The sequence below is a fragment of the Alternaria alternata genome, assembly GCF_001642055.1.
Source record: "Alternaria alternata strain SRC1lrK2f unplaced genomic scaffold CC77scaffold_26, whole genome shotgun sequence".
Taxonomy (NCBI): domain Eukaryota; kingdom Fungi; phylum Ascomycota; class Dothideomycetes; order Pleosporales; family Pleosporaceae; genus Alternaria; species Alternaria alternata.
The window spans coordinates 427437-450301 of NW_017306215.1; the positions used below are offsets into that span (position 1 = coordinate 427437).

The 22865-nt window shown below is 52.0% G+C and overlaps 7 protein-coding genes across 7 annotated transcripts; 2 read left to right on the plus strand and 5 right to left on the minus strand.

The window, feature by feature from the left end:
- The first annotated feature begins 170 nt into the window (after nucleotides 1–170).
- CC77DRAFT_973689 (hypothetical protein) lies at nucleotides 171–2094 on the plus strand. Its single transcript, XM_018535884.1, has 2 exons — nucleotides 171–502; nucleotides 547–2094. Exons 1-2 carry the CDS (start codon nucleotides 238–240, stop codon nucleotides 1716–1718), a joined length of 1437 nt encoding a protein of 478 aa, XP_018380810.1. The 5' UTR covers nucleotides 171–237; the 3' UTR covers nucleotides 1719–2094.
- On the minus strand, nucleotides 1859–4131 carry CC77DRAFT_466051 (HET-domain-containing protein). The gene is made up of 2 exons (XM_018531807.1): nucleotides 3268–4131; nucleotides 1859–3219 (listed from the first exon to the last, which is right to left on the minus strand). Exons 1-2 carry the CDS (start codon nucleotides 3901–3903, stop codon nucleotides 1999–2001), a joined length of 1857 nt encoding a protein of 618 aa, XP_018380811.1. The 5' UTR covers nucleotides 3904–4131; the 3' UTR covers nucleotides 1859–1998.
- A 1192-nt stretch (nucleotides 4132–5323) lies between these two features.
- On the plus strand, nucleotides 5324–6378 carry CC77DRAFT_1013326 (Clavaminate synthase-like protein; the record flags this gene model as incomplete). Its single annotated transcript, XM_018523827.1, has 3 exons — nucleotides 5324–5380; nucleotides 5421–5452; nucleotides 5889–6378. 3 exons carry the CDS (start codon nucleotides 5324–5326, stop codon nucleotides 6376–6378), a joined length of 579 nt encoding a protein of 192 aa, XP_018380812.1.
- A 5142-nt stretch (nucleotides 6379–11520) lies between these two features.
- Nucleotides 11521–13698, minus strand: CC77DRAFT_999746 (MFS general substrate transporter). The gene has a single exon (XM_018536571.1). It carries the CDS (start codon nucleotides 13298–13300, stop codon nucleotides 11789–11791), a length of 1512 nt encoding a protein of 503 aa, XP_018380813.1. The 5' UTR covers nucleotides 13301–13698; the 3' UTR covers nucleotides 11521–11788.
- Nucleotides 13699–13724: 26 nt separating this feature from the next.
- Nucleotides 13725–14658, minus strand: CC77DRAFT_1099326 (hypothetical protein; the record flags this gene model as incomplete). The annotated part of the gene is made up of 2 exons (XM_018529998.1): nucleotides 13725–14597; nucleotides 14653–14658. 2 exons carry the CDS (start codon nucleotides 14656–14658, stop codon nucleotides 13725–13727), a joined length of 879 nt encoding a protein of 292 aa, XP_018380814.1.
- Nucleotides 14659–14944: 286 nt separating this feature from the next.
- On the minus strand, nucleotides 14945–16447 carry CC77DRAFT_466171 (hypothetical protein). The gene is made up of 3 exons (XM_018531808.1): nucleotides 16098–16447; nucleotides 15976–15995; nucleotides 14945–15749 (listed from the first exon to the last, which is right to left on the minus strand). Exons 1-3 carry the CDS (start codon nucleotides 16307–16309, stop codon nucleotides 15046–15048), a joined length of 936 nt encoding a protein of 311 aa, XP_018380815.1. The 5' UTR covers nucleotides 16310–16447; the 3' UTR covers nucleotides 14945–15045.
- Nucleotides 16448–19680: 3233 nt separating this feature from the next.
- Nucleotides 19681–22439, minus strand: CC77DRAFT_1013329 (hypothetical protein; the record flags this gene model as incomplete). The annotated part of the gene is made up of 3 exons (XM_018523828.1): nucleotides 19681–21088; nucleotides 21145–21912; nucleotides 22333–22439. 3 exons carry the CDS (start codon nucleotides 22437–22439, stop codon nucleotides 19681–19683), a joined length of 2283 nt encoding a protein of 760 aa, XP_018380816.1.
- Nucleotides 22440–22865: the final 426 nt, after the last annotated feature.

Sequence of the window (22865 nt, forward strand, 5' to 3'; positions counted from 1 at the left end):
GCAGAAAAACAATAAACCTTGTTTGCCTGCATAGTCTGGTGAGTTCTGGACGAATCGAGGCCTACCAGGCATGCATTGTGCGACCTGCAGGTTGAGCAAACTACGCCACATGAACTCAGCCTTGTTTCAGGCATCATCGCCTACTTGAAGTCGGCGTATCGCCTTCTATTCAGCGCAATACTGCGCTTGAAATCCTCGATTCCTGTTTCCATCTAACACAGTGTCACAACATCATCCATGGCTTCATATCCAGGCAGCGACAGCAGAGGTGGCTTTGCTCCACGGAGAGGGCGAGGCCGTGGTGGAAGAGTCCCGTTCTTTGCGAAGCCCAAGGAACAGGTGAAACCTGATCTTGAGAGACATCCGCTTGGAGACCTTATCAAGGAGTTTCGCAATTCGGATCTGAGCTTGAAACCCGCAGCTCTAGCAGAGATATCCGATTGCCAGTATGTAGCATCCTACAATTGGCTCAACGGCAAAGTACCCACCATTGTCATTCCAGGTGGGCTCTTTCTCGCAATTGGCAGGCCGAGTTAACAGTCATAGGAAAACCTCCTCAGTGGACACCACTTCCTACACCACGGCGTCTGCCAGAGGACTATGGGCAATACTTTCGTGACCCCAACGCCGCTATGTATCCCGAATATCCAATGGCACCCGTAGTGCGTGCTATTATTGAGACCAACCCTGAATTCAACTCTGCGAGCACCGATCTCTTCGCTTGTGGAAGCACCCTTGGCAACCTCCTCCGCTTCGCTCGGGGTGTCGACAAAGCTTTCCGTTTCAACATCGAGGTCGTCGGCGAGACCGTCTTCTTCGTACGAAAAGAGAATGACCCTAAAGAAGTTATCAAAGACGTTAGAGGCTATGGTCATACCTTTCCAGAGGCATACACCACATGGGAGCAGAGCGTTAAAGGCTCCGAAACCCACCAACGCATCATACGATATGAGTTCGGCGGCTTGGAGTGCCTCGTGCGGTTCGAGAGTGACGGCTATATTGAAACGGCCGGAGCAGTCAATGATGCTACGCATTCAGAGAGCGCCAAAGACCCCGATGACCTTCTGGCAGCACTCCAAGACACATCGATCAGCAGGCCATCAGACTTCATGATAAGCACACATGATGCTTTGACTGTCAAACAGGGTGGAACCACGGTGCTGCAAGACGTCATTTTCGATCTGAAGACGCGCTCAGGGAAGTACAAGAAAGACATAGACATGAGCGACATCCACCCAGCGCTCTGGATCAAACAGATATCCAACTTCATCGTCGCCTATCACAACGGTGCTGGACTTTTCGAAGACATCCGAGTGCAAAATGTCAAGAACGATGTGCAGGCCTGGGCCAAAGATAACGAAGAAGGCATCCGCCGCTTTGCCACACTTCTAGATACGATCGTTAAAATCGCTAGAAGTAACGCAGGCAAGTTGCTCGAGGTGTATTGCCCTGGGGCGGACCGCTTGGAGGTCCGGTTTCAGTATGGCAAGGGTGTGCACGCCTTGCCTGCAGACCTGGCAGACCGCTGGGAGAAGACTTGTATTGATGTCGTCTCTACGCAAGATGATGAATCCGATCAGTTCAGGTTTAGCGATGGGGGTATCGGTCTAGGAGATACGTACGAATTCAACACTGGCTCTGACGATTCCGGATCGGAGCCAGACTACACTGCTTGTTCCGCTCACGATTGTGGCTACTGTGGCAGGTGCACGTATTGAGAATTGTAGGCTAAATCACAGGCACGGTTTATGGAAAGCAAACAGCTAGAGCGCAATTTATTGTAGTTCTTATGAAAAGTTTTTATTCCGTTCATTTGGAACCTTGTTAGCGGCTAGTGCTAGCCTTTTGGTTCAATCTCTGATTATAGCGTCTACTTCTAATTCTTTTCTGGAGGCTGCTCATATTCGATGAAAAGCTGTCATCAAGGTGGCCGTCTTGCTCCGACTAGCCTACAAGCGGCACTTGGGACCCATACTTCCTTAACCTTGCGGGGATTTGTCACAGGACCGTAACTACATAGTTTCCATAGTGGTCTTCTTCCTGGAAGAGTTGAGGGTCAAGTGGCTGTCGATAGGCCTCGAACCGCTGCTGAACTGTGTGGACATCCATCTCGCTGTCGCCTCGTATCTCAGCCTCCATAATACCCACTCGTCGATATACCCCGCGATCTGCTCCAGGTGATTGATGTAACAGAAGACCCATAACGGTACCTTCTTGACAGTAGTTCTCATTCTTGATCGGCTTTACGTAACACAGTATCGGCATGATAAGAATGTTTCCAAGGAATGCCTTCGCCCGGTTATGCTGTGTCCGCTCGTCTGGAGTAGACGGCCGACGTGTTGAAGATGATGTATCCGTTCCGACATTGCTAAGCCCGCCAGTAATATCAGCTCCCTGCACCAACGAATCCTCTTGATACTGCGGAGCAGCTTCAGGGTCTTCTGGAGTAGATGGTCGAGTCATGTCGGCCAAGCATTCTTCAACGGTCGAGTCGAACCATCCGTCTTGATACCATGTGAACATGAAACCCTCTTTATCCGAACCTAAGATGAAAAAGTACCGAGGACCCTCATCTTCCCAACTTGATGAGTAGGCAAATTTACTTGGACGTGGTAGAAGAGGCCCGGAAAGTTTTAGCCCTGACGGAGGAACAAAGCAGATGTTACAGATACGTTGCATCGTAGCTTGTTGTAGACAAGTGTCCCAAAGCACGCTTTTTCCCCGTCCCAGCCATGACCAACTTGGCGAGCCGTTCCATGTTGGCACGATTTTAGATTCCGGGGACTGTTCAAAACGATTAGGTTCAAAGAAGAGTATTCCACGATGGATGTCGTTGGTCCATAATCCAAATATGCTTCTATCCTCGAGACCTTTCGCGAATTCATCAGTGATTCCTGCCAAGGCAGGTAGCTGGTCCTCAGCAAATGTGAGATGACGATTCGAGTAGTCTGCTAGAACGTCGTACCAGGCGCTGTATAGGGAAGCCTGGGCTTGGTCAGTCTGCGCAAGCGGCTTTAGGTTCCTAGTTGACAAACTGAAACTAACATCATTGTAAGGTATATTCTCAAGTCTGAACATCCAACTTTTGTCGTTCATAGCGGTTTGAAATGGCTTTTCCAAAGGAGTATTCGCCCATCCGCGAGGCCAAACTTCATTCGCGACTGTACATTTACACTCCCAGTAGACCTGTTCATCCTTAAAGTGTATAGTTCGGTTTGACTACCAATCAGAATATGGACGTGATCGTATGTCGATAAGGGCACTTACAAGTAATTGTTCTTGCAGTGTCCAGGCCCGAGTGAATATTGGGCTTCTTCTTATCTCTCCCCACGGGTGACTAGCCATCACGTAATAGATTGCCTGTGTGTCATTCTGGGCAGTTGAAAATCCAGTCATCGGGAACCGAGAATGAGGATACACTTTCACTGGAACTGAATCAATGTGACGCTCGTGTGAAAAGAACCCTTGTACTCCGTCAGGGAAGCCAGAAGCCGAGATGGTACAACTTGCGTTTTTGTACACTCCATACATGGAAAGCGATTCCTGCTTCCAGTCTTCAGGATCATCCTGTACAATACAAAGAGAATCGATCCAGATGTATTGGAAACCCAACTCCATAGTCGTAAAGAGAGCGTCTTGGAAGGTTCTGGATAGGCTGTTTATGGGAATCGACAGTTCAAAAGAATTGAGATTCGTGCGCGTCGTGGTCAAGAACTTGGTATCGCCCCAACAATGGGAGAGTGTAATGTATGGTGTTTGTAGGGGAAGTGAATCCCCTCGACAGAGTCTTGCAGACACTTTGGAGCTTGTACCATCTGACTCGACGTATACAAGTCTAGTTGGGAGCTTTCTGCTATTGATAGGCGATCGACATTGACTGTGCTTTGAGAAACATTCGTTCATCCATTTTCTCACCAAAGAGAACGTCTGTTCCGATTTTGTTGATGGATCCAACTCTGAGCAGAAACTCTCTGCAATTTGCGCTGGGTTTATCAGTTACTAACTTCAAATACAAAGAAGCATTTACCTCCAATGGCTGGCTCCAGCAGCCAGAAAGAAGTTACTGATGATATGTTATCCGCTCTATCATAGACCATGATCCACAAATTGTATTCCAGCACGCCGCGTGCGCGGTCCTCATGCCATGTGTGGTTCCACACATACGTTGTATAATGAACAGTGTGAGATACCTGGCTCCCATCAGGTCTAGGGGATCTCAAATCTCTTCAAATCCAGTTGCAAATATAGCAACCCTGTTCTACTGCTCGAGAGAATTCCTTAACGTTACTATGATACCCTTTCTCTTCTCTGCTCTTATCCGGTCCTGCTGCAACAATGCCTTGACATGTGGCACACAATCTATCTCCCGACATTTTCGCTAAGCGGGTAGATAACGACGACTAATGCAACATCTGTTTTGTCGTCGCGAGCGATGATGCGTGCATCTCCGATGGCGATTCCGTCGAGTAGTTGACCAGCGAGTGAATGGAGAAACCACGGAGTAATTGGCTCGCTAGGGTGCGCCAGTATGATTGCTCTAAAATGCGCCAAATTCGTGTCAGGTCCAGATTTTCTGATGGTTTGCGAACATGTGTTTTGGGTTGGCGATATGACGGACGCGGAAAGAGGACAGCTGAGCCGAAGCGGGGCAGGGCCAGTGACGTCAAGGCAAGGCCGCCCATACAGCATGGGTAGCTCAACAAAGCTATTTATACCAACGCTATCACGAGTCAACACATCATCCGAAACTGCACGACTCTCTTTAAGCAGGCACCATCTTGATGTGACATTAAGCCCATTTCCAATTAGTTTCCGGCCACCAAAGTCATGTCCCAAAATTCCTTTCCACCTACACAAATGCAAGCATGGAAACAATGATAGCCACATAGCACGTCCAAAGCGCACTGCGTGTTTCCTCTTGAGACATCTAATAGTTCGTGGTTATCATGCTTGCATTGATTGTCCTTGCGATCGCCATCATCGTGCGTCCGCCACGCGCAGGTACCAGAAAGAGCCTCAGTGCAACGTAATTTGTGTTCCTATAGCAAGCGCTGATTGATAATCCAATTCTTTTTCCCTACTACTATATGGTTCCTGTAAGAAATATTCGATGATACTAGTTCCCGTCCCTTATCATCACACACACTATGATATACGGTGTCTTTGTCTTTGTCAATTAGGATAGTTCCAGCTCTTCCTAGCGATACGGATACATTCACGGCGAACAGATAATGCGCAAAGCTTGAAAACAGATACTGAGAGTCTGTACGTACATTCCGGCGAAACGAAGTTGTCGTTGAACTATTACCTTCCGAGCGATGCAATGGTTTTACCACCAAACATAAAATATCTCGTCTCTTTTCACATTCGTCCCACAGAGGTAAGTCCCTTGCGTACATTGCTGCAGCCTTGTGATACAGCTGCTCGTCTCACTGCATGCAGTATTCGAAGGGTACGACGTACATGATATGGCGGCGGATATCGTACACATGACGGTTTGTCTGTTATCGCGGTCTTAGCATCCACAAAAGTTGAGGGGCTGTCATGAAAGTTCTTGTTTACCAGATTGAGGCCTGTTCACCCGCGTGTCAATCTCCCCCGACACCTCGTCACTCCGTCACTCCACCATTCCGACTCTCTTGTCCTCCGCACGGTGCTTTTAGTGCTCGAACATCTCTGTTACATCAACTGTAGTTCAGTCTCTAGAGTTCGTTCCGTTCCTCTGTGGCGTTTGCAGACAGTCTGTATAGCGCTATCTACATTTGGTCGCCTTGCTTGAACAATCTGGCCGACAGAGGCATTGTTGGATTTAGCCTCTTGTAGGCGGTGCTTGTTCCCTACAGCCCTTTATGTATTGCCAATCTGTCGTATGCTGATAGTGAACATAGACCACGAGGTTTCGTCCGGAGTTCCCATTCTTTCTTGCAGCTTCGCAAGCTGGGTGCGCCCAAGTACTTCGCCAATGTCGATCCTCACAGCCAGCCTTTGGCGCGCCACAAGATCGTGTCAACGCATGAACCTTCCGGTCGCAAGACGCTACATGTTCGCAATTACCTGCATCATATCGAGAAATCGGATGGTACACCGCTACCGGAGGAAGAGAACGCGGCGCTGATGGAGAAACTGATAGGTCATGTAACACGACCTGAGAACGTGCTCAGGCTGGGGTGGTACGACAACGGGGACCTGATCGCATGGGATAACATGTCGACACTGCATCGTGCTACGGGAGGTAGCTACGAGGGCAAGTTCACGCGCGGCATGCGCAGAACGACTGTGAAAGATGATAGCCCGGAGGGTTGGGGTGTCAACTCGACTGGAAAGGTTCTTGCAACTGACACCGTCAATCTCTCGAGCCTGAACTATCTCGCAAGGTAGTGCAGTCGTCCATTCTTCACGTGCATGAGAGTCTTGTTTCATCTCCGTGGTTGAATCTGCAATATGAAATATCGTCACTACATCATATGACCAGAGTACTAGTTGTCATGAATATATGTATTATGTAATAGAAGGCCGGGTATCAGCGTATACATCCTAATATCGTACAGCATCAAAACGAAGACCGAAAGACGCTCCAACATATGCTATGCCACAAAGGAAACAAGAAAAATACAACCAAAAGAGATCCAAAGAGTGTGCTCAAGACCGAAACCGGAGAACGAACAAACAAAAAAACCGAAGCTGGTATACACAAGAAAATAGCATCTCCACGCACGTGTTTCACCAACATCAAGATCATCACAATCCATCCATCATCCTCGTCAAAGCCAACCAATCCGCCAGCTCCTCCCCACTACTCTCCCTCTGGCCCGCAATCTCCCTCGCCCTCAGTTCCGGGCTGCTCAACTTCTCATTGACCTTTTCTAGATCCAAAATGCCCATTATACTACTTCGCTTCTCACTCAGCCCGCTGTCCACGCGTGCCGCAGTCGTGCGGCGCTGGATCGTAGCTGGTAGTGCGACGACGGGTCGTGGATCCATCATATTGTTGAACTCTGTGCTGAAGAAGTCGGGGCTAGCGAGGATATGAGGGGAGAGAATAGCGATGGGTCGGACGGGCGGTTCGAGGTTATTACTTTGCTGTTGCTTCGAGGGGGGTGGCGTGTTGATGCGGAGACGGAAGAGAGAGGCGTGTCTTGGCTTTGGTAGATTGTCGAGAGGGGGAGGTGCAGATTTGGATTTATTGAAGAGAGACGAGGCTTTTCGAGATAGGAAAGACGATTTTCGGGCAGTAGGGAGTGGTGGTGATGTGGGCATTGGGGCTGGTAGTGTAGGTTGTTCGCGTAGCGGTTTTGCGGAAGCTTCTTCGTTGGCTTTCAGGATGCGAGCTTCTGCTTCTAGCTCTCGGTGTAACTTTGCTTTTGCTTCTTCTTCCTTCAATTGCTGCATCTTCGCTTCGTATGCTGCGATTGCAGCGGCTTGTTTTAGTTGATCTTCTTCAGCTGCCTGTTCCTTCTCTTCCGCGGCTTTGAGCATGTCTACTATTAAGCTCTTCTCTCCTTCAGGGAGATCTTCGGCTACGCAGGAGACCGGTGTCAAATCTTTCGCGTTCTTTACGTTCGCTTTGGCGCCTTCATGCAGCAGAGAGGCAATGATCTTATCACTTCCGCCAGCCGCTGCCGCATGCAGAGGGCTGTTCTGCTCCACGTCAAGCATGTCAAGCTTAGCGCCGTGACGAAGCAATGAGTTGAGGATTTCCCAATCCCCGCGTTCAGCAGCCATGTGCAGTGGTGTTCTTCCATCCAGGTCGACGCTGTTCACCTCAGCTCCATGGAGCAAAAACTCTTGTACCACGTCGAAGCGATTCGCCTTGACTGCCGAGTGCAACGGCAACCGACCGTTGGAAAATGCGGACGCGACTGTCAGTTGTGCGCCCTTCGCGAGCAACAGGCTTATCACGTCCAAAGCGATTTCAGAGTACTGTTCAAGCAGGAATGTGAGAGGATGCTGGGTCAAGACTATACTCTGCTTCGAAGTCGATGCTGACTGTGCCGATGGTGAGCTCCGTGGTATGCACGCATTCGGATTAGCGCCCGCATTCAAGACAACGCATAGAGTTTCTAGCACGTAGTCCTCTGGCATCGGTGGTGTAAGTGTAATGTGTCGGAGGAGAGCCCACAGTAACGACACACCCAAAGCCGATCTGGGTAAGGCATTAACGTCTAGGCCCATTGCAATCATGTGTTCGAGATCCTTGACAGGTAACGTGGTAGAGAAAGCCGAGACCTCCGCTACAGGGTTGCTTGGCCGTCTTCGCAGTACTCCTGCGCGCTTGGTCCACTCGTACTCTGCAAAGAGCTTCAGGATCTGCTTGTCAGCCTCAACAGTAGGCTGCAACTGGCTGGCTCCGGGTATCCAATCCTGGAGATCGAAAGTAGCGCCATGCTTAAGCAATGCATTGACGAAGACAGGCTTGCCCATCGTCACGGCGTAGGATAACGCATCCTGCTTCTTGTGATCCTCGTGGTTGACGCAGTTCCGACTCGCTTTTCGGTCCTGCTTCTGTACCAGGAGAGCTTCAACCACGGGCAGGCCGTCCTCTGGAAGCGCCTTGATCGCAAGAATGAGCGGCGTTGCACCCGATCGCTCGCGCGTAGTCCTGCTGACACCACGATCACAGAATGGACCAACAATGGCAGCAATGTCTCTCCAGGTTGCTGGCGCTTTGGGTATGCTTTGAGCAATGAGGTGCAGAGGGCTCATACCATCCTCATCCCAAGAATTGATGCTTGGTGGTATCGTGAGAAGTGGTACAACAGACCATTGCTGATGCTTCACGGCAAGAAGAAGCGGCGTGTTCTTGTCCTTGTCGCCAATGGCGGTATTTGCGCGAGCTTGGAGTAATAACCGCACGGTGTTCTCTAGGCCGTTCATTGCTGCGAGATGTAGAGCTGTCTGTCCGTTGGCATTGGTCCTGCGTATGTCGGATGCTTTGACTAGAGACTCCAGGTCTGGCTCTTTGTCCTTCTTGCCGTTCGCAGTAGCATTGAGCAAAGGCGTGAGGTCGTCAGCATCGGTTAGGTTGGGGTTCGCTTTGTGCCTCAGTAACAACTCTGTGCAGGATCTACTGTGAGTAGCAAGATGCAAAGGTGTATCGCCGTCTTGGTCTCGCGCATCGATCTCCGCGCCAGCATCGACGAGCAGTTTTGCGATCTTGGTGTTGCTGAAACGTGTAGACACGGCATGATGAAGCAGTGTCTTGCCATCTGGGTACTTTACAGTAGCATCGGCGCCTTGCTCTAGCAGCGCACCCAGGATGATGGACATTGACTCCTTTTCCTGCGCCAATGGGCTTTCGAAAGTGGCTTGGAGTACAGTAAGACCCCTGCCATCACGGGCGGTAAGATCTGGGGTACGTTTGAGAAGCGCGGTAATCACTGGTGCCCCGGCGCATTCTAGTGCCACGAAGATGGGTCGGAGACCGTTTGCTGCCTCTCGATCTGGATCCGAGCCCTTCTCTAGGAACATCTCCACCAAGCTGGCGTCGTTCCTCTTGATTGCTTCCACAAGAACGTTGGATTCTGCACCGCAGGCTGCGGTGAAGATGTCGGCGATGAGGTCGTTGCCCATCGAGAAACGGCCTTGCGTCTTCTGCACATGCTTGAGCAGCAATTCCCTCTCTTTCTCGAGTTTGTTGCGCTTGCCATGTGCGGCGTTAATAATCGCCACGGCGCCTTGGATGTTATTGGCTTTCAGAGCAGCCTCTGCTGGCGTTTGACTGTGGACGTTGAGTGCTTCATAACTAGCACCATGCTTGAGCAGCGTCGTGACGGTTGCTAGCGATCCGGATTTGGATGCGGCGTAGTGAAGAGGTGTCTCGCCAGATTGATTTGTCTTGGTCTCGAGATTCGGTCCATACGGGATAAGAAGTTCGATAAGATCACTACGACCGTTCTTGACAGCCAAGTGCAAGGCTGTCTCACCACCTTCCGTCATCGCAGCATCGACGTTTGCACCAGCATTCAGGAGTATCCTCGCGATACTGGCATGTCCATTGGCGATAGCGATGCATAGCGGTGGTATTCCCAAGCTAGTAACATCATCTGGCGATCCACCAGCTCGTAGAAAATGTGACAGTGCGGCTTCCCGTTGGTGGTATACGGCATAGTATATGGGCGTCCAGTCCTTCGATGGCTCAAACGTCCCGTCGCCCTCTGGTAAACCTGCAGGCTTCCCAAACTTGCATCTCAAGATCTCAACAGACGTCTGCAATGTCGAACCCTTGCGTTTCAACGCCATCGGTCTCGTCGTATCCCTATCCAGATCCAGGTCGATATTGTGGGGAATTGGAGGCTCCATGTCGCTTGAGTACCTCGTGGAAAGACAACTGCAAGATTTGGATTTCATCATCCGCGGCCAGACATCCACACTTGATAAAGAACTACCAAGTTACCGAACAGTAGCGACAAAAGAAAATATGCAGGGTAGAGAAAAGCATTCGAGTACCCGCAGGGCAAAAGAAAGCTACCATGAGCGACAGGAGCTTGACAAGTACGCTCCCCACCATTCCCCTTCTTTTTCCAAATTGGACGAGCTGAAAGGGTCTGGCTTACGCACGAATCAGGACAATCTCGTCGCGGTTGTCGTGCCATTTCGCCTTGCTTACCGCTAGAAGCCATGGTCAGACTACCAATAACGGGTGTCTTGTCGTGCTGTAAACCTAATAGCGCCTCCACTGCAGTCCTTGAGCGGGTAGCTAATTGCCTAAATCGGATCGAACAGATCACTTACGACTCGCGTCTTCGCGGGACGGTGCGTCGAGGACGATCACCACCAAGCGCATCCCTTGCAGCGAGCTTCGTATCAATCGCCTCAGGAAAAATCCTGGAGGCGCTGTATGTAAACTTGTTCTTTTGCTTGGCGTTCTCGCGACAATCCGCCAATTGCGAAGAGCGCTACTATGTATAGAGAAGCGAGGGCGCGATGCAGGTACAGCTCTGGAAGGCTGCAAGCCAATGCAGCGTGACAGCGATTAACACGACCCGAGACGTGCCAACAAGCAAAGTCAATGAAAGCAACGGAGAATGCGAGCCTTTCGCGCTCAAAGTCCGGGAGGAGTCGAGGCCGATCCTGCTTGCGGCGTTTCGCTAGCCGACCCACGTGTTTGTGGCTTGGATTGGCTCAGGGGTAATTGCCCTCCGTCGCCTCGCTATTGCGCACCGTCGTCGCTGTCCAAGCGGACGGCGGCAATGCTACGGGTACATTGTTTCCGCAAAGATATTCTCAAGAGCGGAGGCGTATATTGAGTGGAGATTGGACGAAAAGTCGAATCGCAATTGCGCTTATGCACGTGAGTTGCCGGGAGACTATTGTCGCTGTGAACAGCGGGAGATCGTCCACCCACTCCGTATCACGAGGATGGAGACGCGAGGCTTTCCGAGGCTGTTACACCTAACTGTGTTGCGTTACCATGGCGTGTTCACAAGGCCCAACGTCATACTTCATGCCTTCGACGCATAGCTTGAGTGCAACTCGGAAAAAGAAGCTTTATCAAAGTGGGAGCTGAGTACGCCCGATCATGTCGCAAAATGAATGTTTGATTCTTCGTTTGCTACAGCTGAGAAGATCATCTGAAAACCAAGTAAAAGAGTGTAAGAGGACGCAAAATGTGGCGTCCCAGAGCGCAGTAAGCAAAAGCAAATCAAGCCATCTTCCAGCAATCTGTATCTTCTTCCTCCGATCTGCACCATTCTCCTTTTACGGCGATTGGATCGCCTCTCCAAGGGCGCAGTTTCAAGTCCATGGACATGCGGCATCCCCGCAAATCTACACAGCCGGACACCACGTCTCAAAACTTCACACCCAACTTCCAGCCAACTTGGAGTGCGCGACTCCACACGAAGCAGAGCGATGCCACTATATAGCAAGCTGCAGTCCAGATGACCACACCCCAGTAGTGCCCACCTGTAGCCTGAATGATAGCCCCCGCGATAGGGATACCCGTGAGCGTACTGAAGCTGACAACAGTATAGCAAGTAGCGTAGTATCTCCCGTACACATTCGTATCGCAGAGCTGGCCTACACAAACCGGCGTGAGGGAAATATTCGAGCCAGATGCGAAACCGAAGATGACTGCGTAAACAATAGAGAGAGCTTTTATAGCTGTCGCCTCGGCCTCAGTGGTGGGTGTAAGGAGCGATGCGGGGAGCCAGAACACCAGTGATGTAGCTGAGCAGACTGCTAGTGCAGCTATCATGCTGTTAAAGCGCCCGAGCTTGTCGGCAAGGAGACCCGGCACCCAGCGACCGAGACAACTTCCTGCGTTGAAGATGGCGATGAGTTGGTATGAGAACGACGGGTTAAAGGCGCCGGTACTGATCGCGAAGGTAGTGAGGTACGTGATCGGGATGAAGAGCGCCCATTCCATCATGAATATGCCGACTGTGAGGAGAAAGTAGCTCTTTTGGCTGAAGATCCGGAAGTCTGGCCATACTGACTGTCCAGCTTTGGGTGGTAGGCGAGAGCGGATGAGGAAGCAGGCGCCGACGCAGCAGAAAAGCGTGATGAAGCCAATGATGCGAGTCGCCCATGGGAAGCCCACATTCGGTAGCAGTTTCTCCAAAGCCAGCGGGAATATCACTCCGCCCAGCGATCCTCCAGCGGCAGCAATACCCGTTGCGTTGCCGCGCTTCTGCAGGAAAAAGTGGCTCACTGCTGCAAAAGCGGGCGTGAAGATCAAGGATGTACCGAGACCACCGAGCACGCCAAAGACGAGAAAGAAATGCCAGTACAATGTGCACAAGCCGAGCAGGAAGTTGGACAGGCAGATCAGGATGCTACCTGCCAGCACCAGGAGTCGCGGACCATGGGCATCAAAGATGGGTCCAATTTGTAGTCCGCAGAAGAACGACAGGAAGACGTACATGCTGAAGATCCATGAGACGGTCGACTCGGAGTAGTCCGCAAGATAGTGCTCGGCGATGTAGGCATGGTAGATGCCGACAGTGTTCATCATGCCCAACGAGGCGATGAGACCAAGGAACGATCCCAGAACGACAGACCAGGCACCTAGGCCGCCTTCAGGGTATGTTACTTCGTCATTGGCGATAGAAGTTGATCGAGATTCCTCATCATGAGGTCGGTGAGCTTTCTCATCTCCAGTTGCAGTGTTGCTTGGGCGATTCGCCTTGAAGCTGGCCGATGCCGGGGCATCGGCGTTGTGAGTTTGGGCACTTTGGCATGGCGAAAGTGTGTCCGATGGTGGGATGGTAAATTCGGCGTGAGGGTAAGTGTTGACTCTAGTCAGATTGCAGTGTGGGTTAATTGATCCTGGCGTGCTGCCTTTTGGTTCGCTGCTCATACGACCTATTGCGTTCGTATCGGGGAAGAGGTTGAATATGTGTAACAATGCGCGTGCTGCGCGGAAAGCAGTCGTTCAGATTTGGAAAGTGTCGCAAAACTCCTACACAGTCCCCAAGAGCGTTCTCGCGGCCCTGTTATACCTCCCAATCGATGACGTGCGCGGAAATTCAGTCGCAGTTTGTGGTTCCCCGAGCGGTTTGGTGTTGCATAGTCGAGCTCCCCGAGCGGTATAAGTACATCGAAGGCCCATAGAGGGGTAAAGAGCCATGACCAATAGACCCACTGTGCCGCTTCGGCTACCACTCGCAATGCGGTATCGCCCGCTGCCGACGAAGGGTTTTCCACACACACCTTTTTCGACGCGGTGTATGATTCGCCCTAGATGCCGAAAACCAAGACATTGTGTGATATTGGCGGTGAGATCAACGGCAGGGCGTGGAAAGCATCAACTCCGAACATAGCAAATGTCGGAATTTGACACGGAGCTCAGCGTCGTCGGCGTCGGGGAACTTCTTGTGGGGGTCTCCGATCTGCTCAATGATGTCGACAGCTTCCTTTCCTGACCGTGTATACTGTAAAAGCTCCTGAGCCATAGGCGCAATCTTTTCCGCGTCGTTGGTGGCTTCGAGGATGGATAGCCAGATCTGCGCGCGCGAGGGAGTGGGTGTGAGTGTAGTAGCGTTGCTAAGCATGGAATCATAACGGCTATGGTCGCTGTCATGCTTGGTGTAGGGTGCAGCGGGCATTTTGCTGACCTCGTGGAAAGGCAATCTATTCCGGTTCGTGTTCGATTGCACCGTCTCCAACAGCAACCTTTTCTCGTTTGTATCGTGTGCGCACGCGCGAAGGATATCGCAGCCGTCATTCGAGGCACATGTCTGGATGGCCTTGTATAACAGTAGCCAACTACCGCGGAACCTCCAGCGGTCTTGGTGTGATACATCGCGGTTGCGAGACGCATACGTAGCTCTCAGTCTGCCTTCCAAGAGTTCGTAGAGTGTATCGTTGCACTTTTCGCTGTCGGTCTCCGGTTCGTCGTCTAAAGTGTCTCCTTGCGGTCTGTAGTATGCAGTGGCTTCACCGACATTCATCGGCGATCGATCCTTGTAATGAAGGTTTTTCGGCTCCGAGGTGTCTTTGGCGGCCTCGCCAGGCTTGGACTTGAGCTTCAGTCTCGTGGTGAGCTTCATCCGGAGGACTCGTAAGTCGCGACGGAGGAGCTTAGCTGTCCAGCCAAGGTCGTATGAGACCGGAAGAAGCATCATGATGAGAATTGTGGTGGTTGAAAGAATAAGCTACATGTACATCAGCATGATCGTAGGACGGAGATCTGGTTCAGGGTACACTCACCAACATCCACATATGTCCGAACCGAGCACTGACAGATATGCGTGTGGAGGTGGATATATTTGTGCGACCGAGAATAACAAAACACGTAGAGAGCAACAATATAGTTAAAAGTATACGTTAGAGTGGCAGTCATATGTGATGTGGTCAAGGTCAGGGAAAAATGATGGTGAAAGTTGTTCCCATGTGAGTTGAAGCTCGTGCAATAAACGCGTCACATCAAGGCAACTGCATTGTAAACAGATACGCAGCAGGCGCGCCTTTCACTTCGACGCGTTTCCACGAGAAGCTAGTTGCACATACAACCGATACTACAGCGTCGACGTGCAATTGCAAAACGCTTCGCACACCAGCAATATATGACTGAAGGCGCCATCAAACGTCGCATCACTGTGCTTACACCGTCCACTCCACCACCTCCCCCAATCTCCAATCCACATCCTCCATCCAAGCCCCGACACTCCACGACCTCAAATTCCTCGGCCACCACTCCTTTCCACCCTCTTCAACCACCTCCTCGTCTTTCTTCTCATGCACCTCAACCCAACACCCCCTCGCTCTCGGCGCAATCGCCGCAATATCAAACGCCCGCCACTTCTCCGTGCCCACCAGCACGGCACCTTCTTTCTTCGGATCTAGATCATACTCGTCCACCTCTGCTCCTCCAAGGACCTCGCTAAGCGCCCTCTTATACTCTGGTGCAGCAGGCAATGGCGGCTGCGCGGCCGCCATGCTAAGCGGAAGATACTTTGTGTTTAGCGGAATGGGGGGAAACAACGTCCACGGCTTGAGCGTACAAGCAAAGAATGGGGCGCCGCCATCTCCATCCTTAGTGCCTGGGGGAAAGACTTGCACAGTGAGGCTGGAGGGGGGTGAGGCACCAGGTGGCGTGGGTGGCGAAGAGAAGGAGAAGCGAGCGAGGTGTTTGGGTATATTCCAGTTTAGGCGGCCATTATAGGTTGTTGTGCGTTGGGAGACGTAGATGCGGGATATGCGTTGGGCCTTTTTATGGATCTTGATATGCAAGTGGGATGAGGTAGTGCTAGTGGGCTGCGGGACGATGAAGTTTCCGGGAACGAGGAGAAGTTCGTCGTAAGGACCTGGATTTAGGTTAGAGGGATGGCTCTGAGAGTTCCGGTCTCGTGCAGTGTCTAGGCAAGACACTCTTCATGCCATTCTCTTTTCACTTCTAAAGCGTGCCGTAAAATCAATCGGATAGTCTCCTCGTCCTCGTAACTCGCTTTCTTCGCACTCCTTCTCTTGTGCTCTTTACCAATATCACTAATATCACTGCTCTTCTGGATGGGAAAGAGACATTTTACGTACCTACAGGCGTGTCCCTATACCTATACCAAGGACATCAGCATATGCGCAACGCATGCAAGCCATCTCACTTCCTTTTCTTTTCCTGCTCCTTCATAACCCGCCCGCTTCCGGCATTAACTTACCTAACGACAACCACACTCCCCAAACCCCCCTTGAACATTCCCTTCTCCTCGTCATCCCACCCTCCAACCTCGCCTTCCAACTCATCATGCACATTCTTGGGCAACTCCTTCAACGTTAGAAAGAGCATGTACACCTCAGCCGTGAGTTTCCATGGTGCGAGCGCACGCTTGACAGGGTGATGAGCCGGTTCTTCAGACACGGACGTCGACATTATTATGAAGCAGGAGATGGATGTAAGAAGAACAAGATTACAAGAGACGAAATACTACCACTGTGATCGAGGAAACGACAAACGGTGACGGCTGTGTTGGCGCAGTAATGATTAGATTGATACTGTCCAGGGTTTACACGTGAGAGCACATCACCCCTCCAGCCGCGGCTTCTCGTTACATTGCCGCGCCGCTCCCTCCTCTTTCCAGCGAACGACGGGACCTGCCCAGCTTAGATAGCATTATCTAAGAGGCACGATGCATCGATCCTACCGATCATCATCTCCAAGCAACAAGTGCGTCTGCTGTTGAGAATGTGAATGATACTTGCAGGAAGAGGAGGTGCGAAGAGTGCTGTGGATGTGGTATTGTCAAGATTTCGCACCAGCGGGTGCGGAGGGACGCGCGACAGCATGAGCGCCAAGTAGCGCCCTCCCGCGTTCTTCGACAACGCGACATCATCTGTGAGCACAACAGATAGTTGAGTTGATTACATCCTTCATCAGCATTGAAGAGAGTCATGTCAAAACGCGCATTGTGGTAGCCTCCAAACATGCGCTGAGCTGTCGTCACGAGACCGACAAGTCCAGAGTTCAGTCCGCAGCATGATATCGCTGATTGACTTCACTGCTACATTCCCATCTCACCATTTCCGAAATATACGCTTTAATCATCGGATATGCATCCTTCTTTGCCCCATCTCCAACCAGAACCCTCACTCCTTACTACTACGCGCCGCGGTCCATCATATCTGCAAGCGCAAGAGAACCAAGGAAGATACTCCGATCCCACGTACCTCCCGTCTCCCACTATACGTATCATAATGACGCTTATTTCTTCGGACATGCACCCCTTCAGGTACAGGAATGGCAGTGACGCCCAAACATGAAAAACATCGTGACCATCAACTAAGAAACCACACTCGGAACCGTCGCCCTATTCAGTACAGCACGCCCGTTCGCACTACTGGTACCGAGCTACCCAGCATTTGCGCGTGGGAACCGTGCTTCAGCGCAGGGTCCTCTTTACGCCGCAAATCCTGTAACAGAGGGATTCCCTTGCATGCCAGCAAGCCACACCCACGAGGTATCGAAGCCAAGTCCTGTCATGAGCCACTAGCCTGATGTTTTGCCACACACACACACACACACATAGCAGCGGTCGATGCGACGTCCAGGTTGCCGTCTATTGTCAAGTGTGCACGTGGTGAAGGAGATGACTCGAGACGCCACCGTCGAGCCCGGCGGCCAAATGCCAAGAGAACGCTTTGTTCCCGCCACAAGCCGCGCGCTGAAAGGACATCAGCCGAATGCGCGTCATGCAAGCGGACTGCTCTATGTGGGCAAGCCCTGGTCGAAAGCCCGATCGAGCATTGACCCTTTTTTTTCCTCTATTCGCACGTTATGGGCTTGGCTTCAGCTGGTGCAGAGCCGCATGACCTAGGTTTCTTGCTCTCTCGATTCGCCCGCCCGCCGCCGCCGTAGTTAGCCGGGAGGGTTGGGATGGCGCGGCGTGATTGGATAGGATGGATTGAGGAGCTAGGAGGCCAATAGACGGTACGGTTTGCCCGTTCAACTACTGGGGTGTAGTTAGGACATAAAAATAATCTCATGTCATGGTCAACAAAAGACGAAGGTGGGTTGAGTTCGGTAGATTGATGACAAAGGGGACGAGTGAAGCGGTAAAGCGGTAAAGCGGGAAAGAGGGAAACAAAGGGTCTGGACAAGGTGCGATTACCATATAGCCGATCGTCGCAGAGCCGCAATACCGGCCATGTGGAAACGTTACTTTGACGAATGAATCAGTTCAACTTGTCCTTTGGAGGTATGTGTGTGTGGGGGCCGCTTCCAAAAACCCTTTGGATTCTCGAGTCACCCGGACGTTATACTACACAACTACACAGACCAATATACCCATGTCCGCCTGCAATGCGGTACAGAGTGAAACCGAGCACACGACACCTTACCATATGCAAACACAACTGCATCGCTCCTGCGGGTTTTCATCTATATTTTAATCTCCGCTCCGTCCTGCACCATTCCCGCGTATAAGACAATCATCATCATAACAAAAACACACTTATAAAATTGCAATCCCACGATACCTAGCCCCAGTGACTACTTGCCCGCGTAAAAGCGGGTCTGAATGAATTTCTATTACCCCCAGATAATTCCCTTTCGAGGCTCCTTCTCCACATTTAACGTATATACTAAGCAAGCTGGGGCGGCAACTAGAGAATTGAAAGGTGTTCTTAGGTTCTTCTACGCCGCCGAGAGGATCCTAGCGAACAAGTAGACCGGCACATCAGTAGCGGTGTGCAAGGTCAAGCAAGGAAGGTGCAAGTGGAGATTAGTCGATGCGAGAGAGACACATGCAAGACATTTTGGTTCGCATTAGAGTGTTGGACGCTGGGAGTAGCGCTGGGCATACATGCATGTGATTTCGGTGCATGCGCACGGGCGGAGAGGAAGAGAGAGACATGGGAGCTAAAGGTTCAGTTAGTGGCAAGGGTCTACGCCACATGCAACACTGTAACTTGTCTTCGTCCTACTATGATATGAGTTGAGAAGTAAGCGACGCATTCATAAGACATGTCTTTTTCCTACAGCGTAATCACGGTGACAATTAGGAGTGATCAAAACGATAGCATCTAGGAGCCAAATGGTAATGTAGTAACGTGTGTAGAGTGTGGTATTACGGAGCCCCATCATCTCTCAATCTGAACTGAGAAGACTCGTCAGGACAGCCGCCATGGTCTAATCAACTATTTACGCAAGTAGAGGACCAGGTAACAGAAATAAAAAAAACGCCGTCGTTGTATAAACGCATTTTGAAGACTTTTGTTGTTTGCTCTGCTAGGAGAGGATGAGAACGCCATTGAAAAAGAAAGAGACCCAAGTCTATTCGACAATTCAAGGGGGGGATATTCCGCGTTAAAAACACAATAGAAGAGAGATGGCCAACCAAAAAAACACCTCTTTATGCACATCGATTTCGTCATACCAAGCGTCGTTGTTGTTGCTGTAACGCTGCCGCCCAATCAAAACGGGAGATGTACGTCTTCAAGAGAGGTGTACAAAGGAAGCGAAAAACGTAGTGGAGCTCTTTATCCAAGAAATCAGGCCTAGCTTATTTGGTGGTAGAAGATACTGTATTGAATCCTCAAATCCAAAGTGTAACGCCAGGTAGATGCAGGAAACAAGAGACGGTAGAACCAGTCATGACTTTTTTGTCTGTCGTCCATGGAAAAACAAACATTGATGGGGCAAAAGCTGCAATCGTCGTCGTCGCGAGTTTGGAAGATTTGGGTATTGAAGAAGGGTACAAGTGTGGCGAGACGCGTCGAGAAGCGGTCTCGAAGAAGGTAAAGGGTTTAGAACATGGAGGGGTCAATGCCGCCCATTCCAGCACCTGCGACGTTTGCGTTCTGTAGATTTTGGAGGTTGGAAGTAAGGCCAAGCTTCTGCATCGCAAGCTCGGGATTGCAGTGAGGGGCGTGGGAGCGGTGGTATTTGAGACCGTTGAGGTTCTTGTATCGCTTGCCACATACTTCGCAACGGTAAGGCTTCTCCTTCTCCATGCCGACGGTGCCGGGGTATGGAATGGACGTCAGAGGATCGACAATCGAGAAGGTACCGTCGTCGTTCTCCTTGAGTTGCTGGTTCTGGTGACCATGCTGCTTGTGGTACTTGAGACCGTTTTGGTTCTTGTATGCCTTCTCACAGCCAATGACTGGGCATCGGAATGGCTTGACCTCTTCTGGGAAGGGGAACTGGGGTATGCTCGCGCCGTTGATGAGCTGTTGCTCTCGTAACCTCCTGGCCATCTCGCTTTGGTCGTTTCCGCTAAGCTGGTAGTTCTTGAGCGCTGCTTGTAGCTGAGCCTGGTTCAGACCGCCACCTTGCTTGCTGAAGAGACGCTTGCCGGGCTGGTCGATGGTGCCGTTGTTGTCAAATGCGCCCATGCCAAAGTTGCCGTTGCCGTTGCCAAAGTTCATGCCCATGTTCATGTTCATGTCCATGCCCATCATTGGGTTGAAACCGCCAAAGTCCATGTCGAGCTCGGCCGGAGTGCCCGGATGTGACGATTCGGGCGATGTCAGGTTGTGATTTTGCATAGGCATGGTGCCCATTGTGGGCGTGTTGACCGACGAAACGGTGGGGTTATTTTGGAGGTTGAACTGCTGTGTGGCGGATGGCGTGGTAGGAGTGGATGTGCGCATGCCTTGGTGATTTTGCATGTTGTTGGCGAGGTTGACGTTGACGTTGAGCTGTGGCTGTTGATTTTGGTTCTGGTTGAACTGGTTCTGGACTGGGAATTGCTGCATGTTCTGCTGCTCCTCGATGGGACCGAGGTTGTTGAAGTCGATGTCGTCCATCTCCATGTCATCCAATGTGTCCATGTCCTGCACAGTCGACAGGTTGGAGCGACTGACGGAGCCGATGCGCTGGCGTGGCGCGCCGATGGAGCCTGACCGCGACTGGAAGCCATTCTGCGTGTTGTAGGCATCGCCCTGTGTCTGGCTTGGCGCAATCGAGCTGGTGGGAGCGCCTGATGTGTTTGTGAAGCCGTTCTGGGGCTGCTGTTGTTGCGGGCGGGCAGCGGGTGCGTTGGCGTGCGTCTCCTCGAAATGCTGGAGGAGATCGTGCAGCGAGGCGAGGGTAAGGCCGCAGCAGGTAAAGTCCTTCATGAAGGCGGCTTCCATCTTGGGCAGGTAGGAAGACGAGTGGAAGGAAGGCGAGCCCTGGACGAAAGGCGCGGGTGAGGTGCCCATCATGATGCTGGTGCGAGAGTCAGTTTTGGATTTCGTGTCGGGTATTTTAAAGTGGATACTTACTCGTCGCGGATCCAAGACCCGACCGAGTGGCCGCCCCAGCTCATGCCGCCTGCGAAACTGCCCATGTTTGTGCTCTCGCGGCGGCCACGGTCCTTCATGGTGATGGGGCGGGCGCCGCTGTTGCCGTAGAAGGAGGAGCCGAGCATGCTGATGGAGGGGTGGCGCTCGCTCATGCTCGGGCGCTGGCCATTGGTGAAGTCGAAGTTGTTTGGGTTCAGCAGGCCGGGCGTGGTGGACATGTTGTCGGGCTGGGCCTCGGCCTGCTGTCGCAGGGCCGACGTCAGGTTGGACGTCTGGTTCTGGGGCGAGTTGGAGCCATAGCGCGGGGGCGTCTGGATGTCGATGGGCGAGGCGGTAGCCATGTTGGCGAAGCCGCTGTGCAGTTGCGGCTCCTCGGGGAAGAGGGGGAAGCTGCAGTCGCCCGCGTCTTCGAAAAGGACGTCCTCGCTGGGCTGGTGGCTGGCCACAAGCTCTTGGGGCTTGCGGTGCCAGAGGTTGGAGAGGCCGGCACTCGGGTCCTTCTTACCACGGCCAAAATGCGGCGACGATGGCTGTTCGACAGGAGTGCTGATGGGGGTGCTCGCTGCCGTGGATTCACGCGGCGAGTGGGAGAGAGGTGGCGGCTGCTCGTAGGAATCCAGCTTCGCGGTGGGCGAAGGTGTGTAGAGATGTGGCAGTGGGGAAATAATGCTAGTGGAACGGCGACTCGTTAGGCGCAGTTTCAGATGACTGTGCGTTGGCTTGGGTGTGGCGTATGGTGTATAGTGGCTGGCAGTAGCAGTGGCTTGTTATTTTCTTCTTCTACTCAGCAAGAATATGTCGCTGAAATAGGTCGGGGATAGTTGTCTGGAATTATGCAACAAGTCGTGCCGGGGCGTGGGAAACTATATGCGTGTCGGTGGGAGCCAGAGCGGTGACGAGCGACGAGCGGCCGACCTCGAGATCCCTGCCGATGGGTGGGTGGATACGGCCAATTGCGGGCAGGCGCTACTGTGCCTGTATGCGTCGCTCCTGGCAAGGTGCAAGTCTGACGAAGGGCGATCAGTGATTGTGCGATGCGAGTGACGAGGGCGGCAGCGTCATGATATAACCGCGGAAATTGTCGCGAATTGCCTGCTTCTCGAAACCCATCACCAGGCACAACAACGTCTCAATGCCACCCAGCTGAATAAGCATCACAATGCCTACGCCTCGCGAGCAACGGCACTGCCGGCCGAGGCAACTTCTGGTGAGCACCGCGCACGGCCACATGGTTTCTGGTACGCGCCCCTACTAGAGCCGGAGCATGGAGACATCTCCAAGCGTCTACTGTCACGCCGTCGCCTCTGCAAGCCACCCTGGCCCGTAGCATCACCAACATATCTCACCTTCTAGAAGCCCGCCGCTGATGGAAAGTACCGTGGCCTTGTCCTTGCACGTGGCGCAGACAACCGCCGTACTATGGAAGCTGGGCATCCAACCATGCCACATCCGAGTATTCACCGACACCCTACACTTGTTGGAATCTCACCAACAATACCAAACAAACGTATACATTCAACTCTCTGTCCCAACTATATACGCGAACCGCCGCTGACGCCCATGCACCCTCTCCTGCAACCTGCAACTCACTAACATGGCTCTGCTCCGCTGTGAACTCAAAAGGGTCTTGGTCTGCACCACACCCAACATGCTTCATCCCTACCCGCCGTGCTAGCCACCACCAGCCCGTCTTCGAGCAT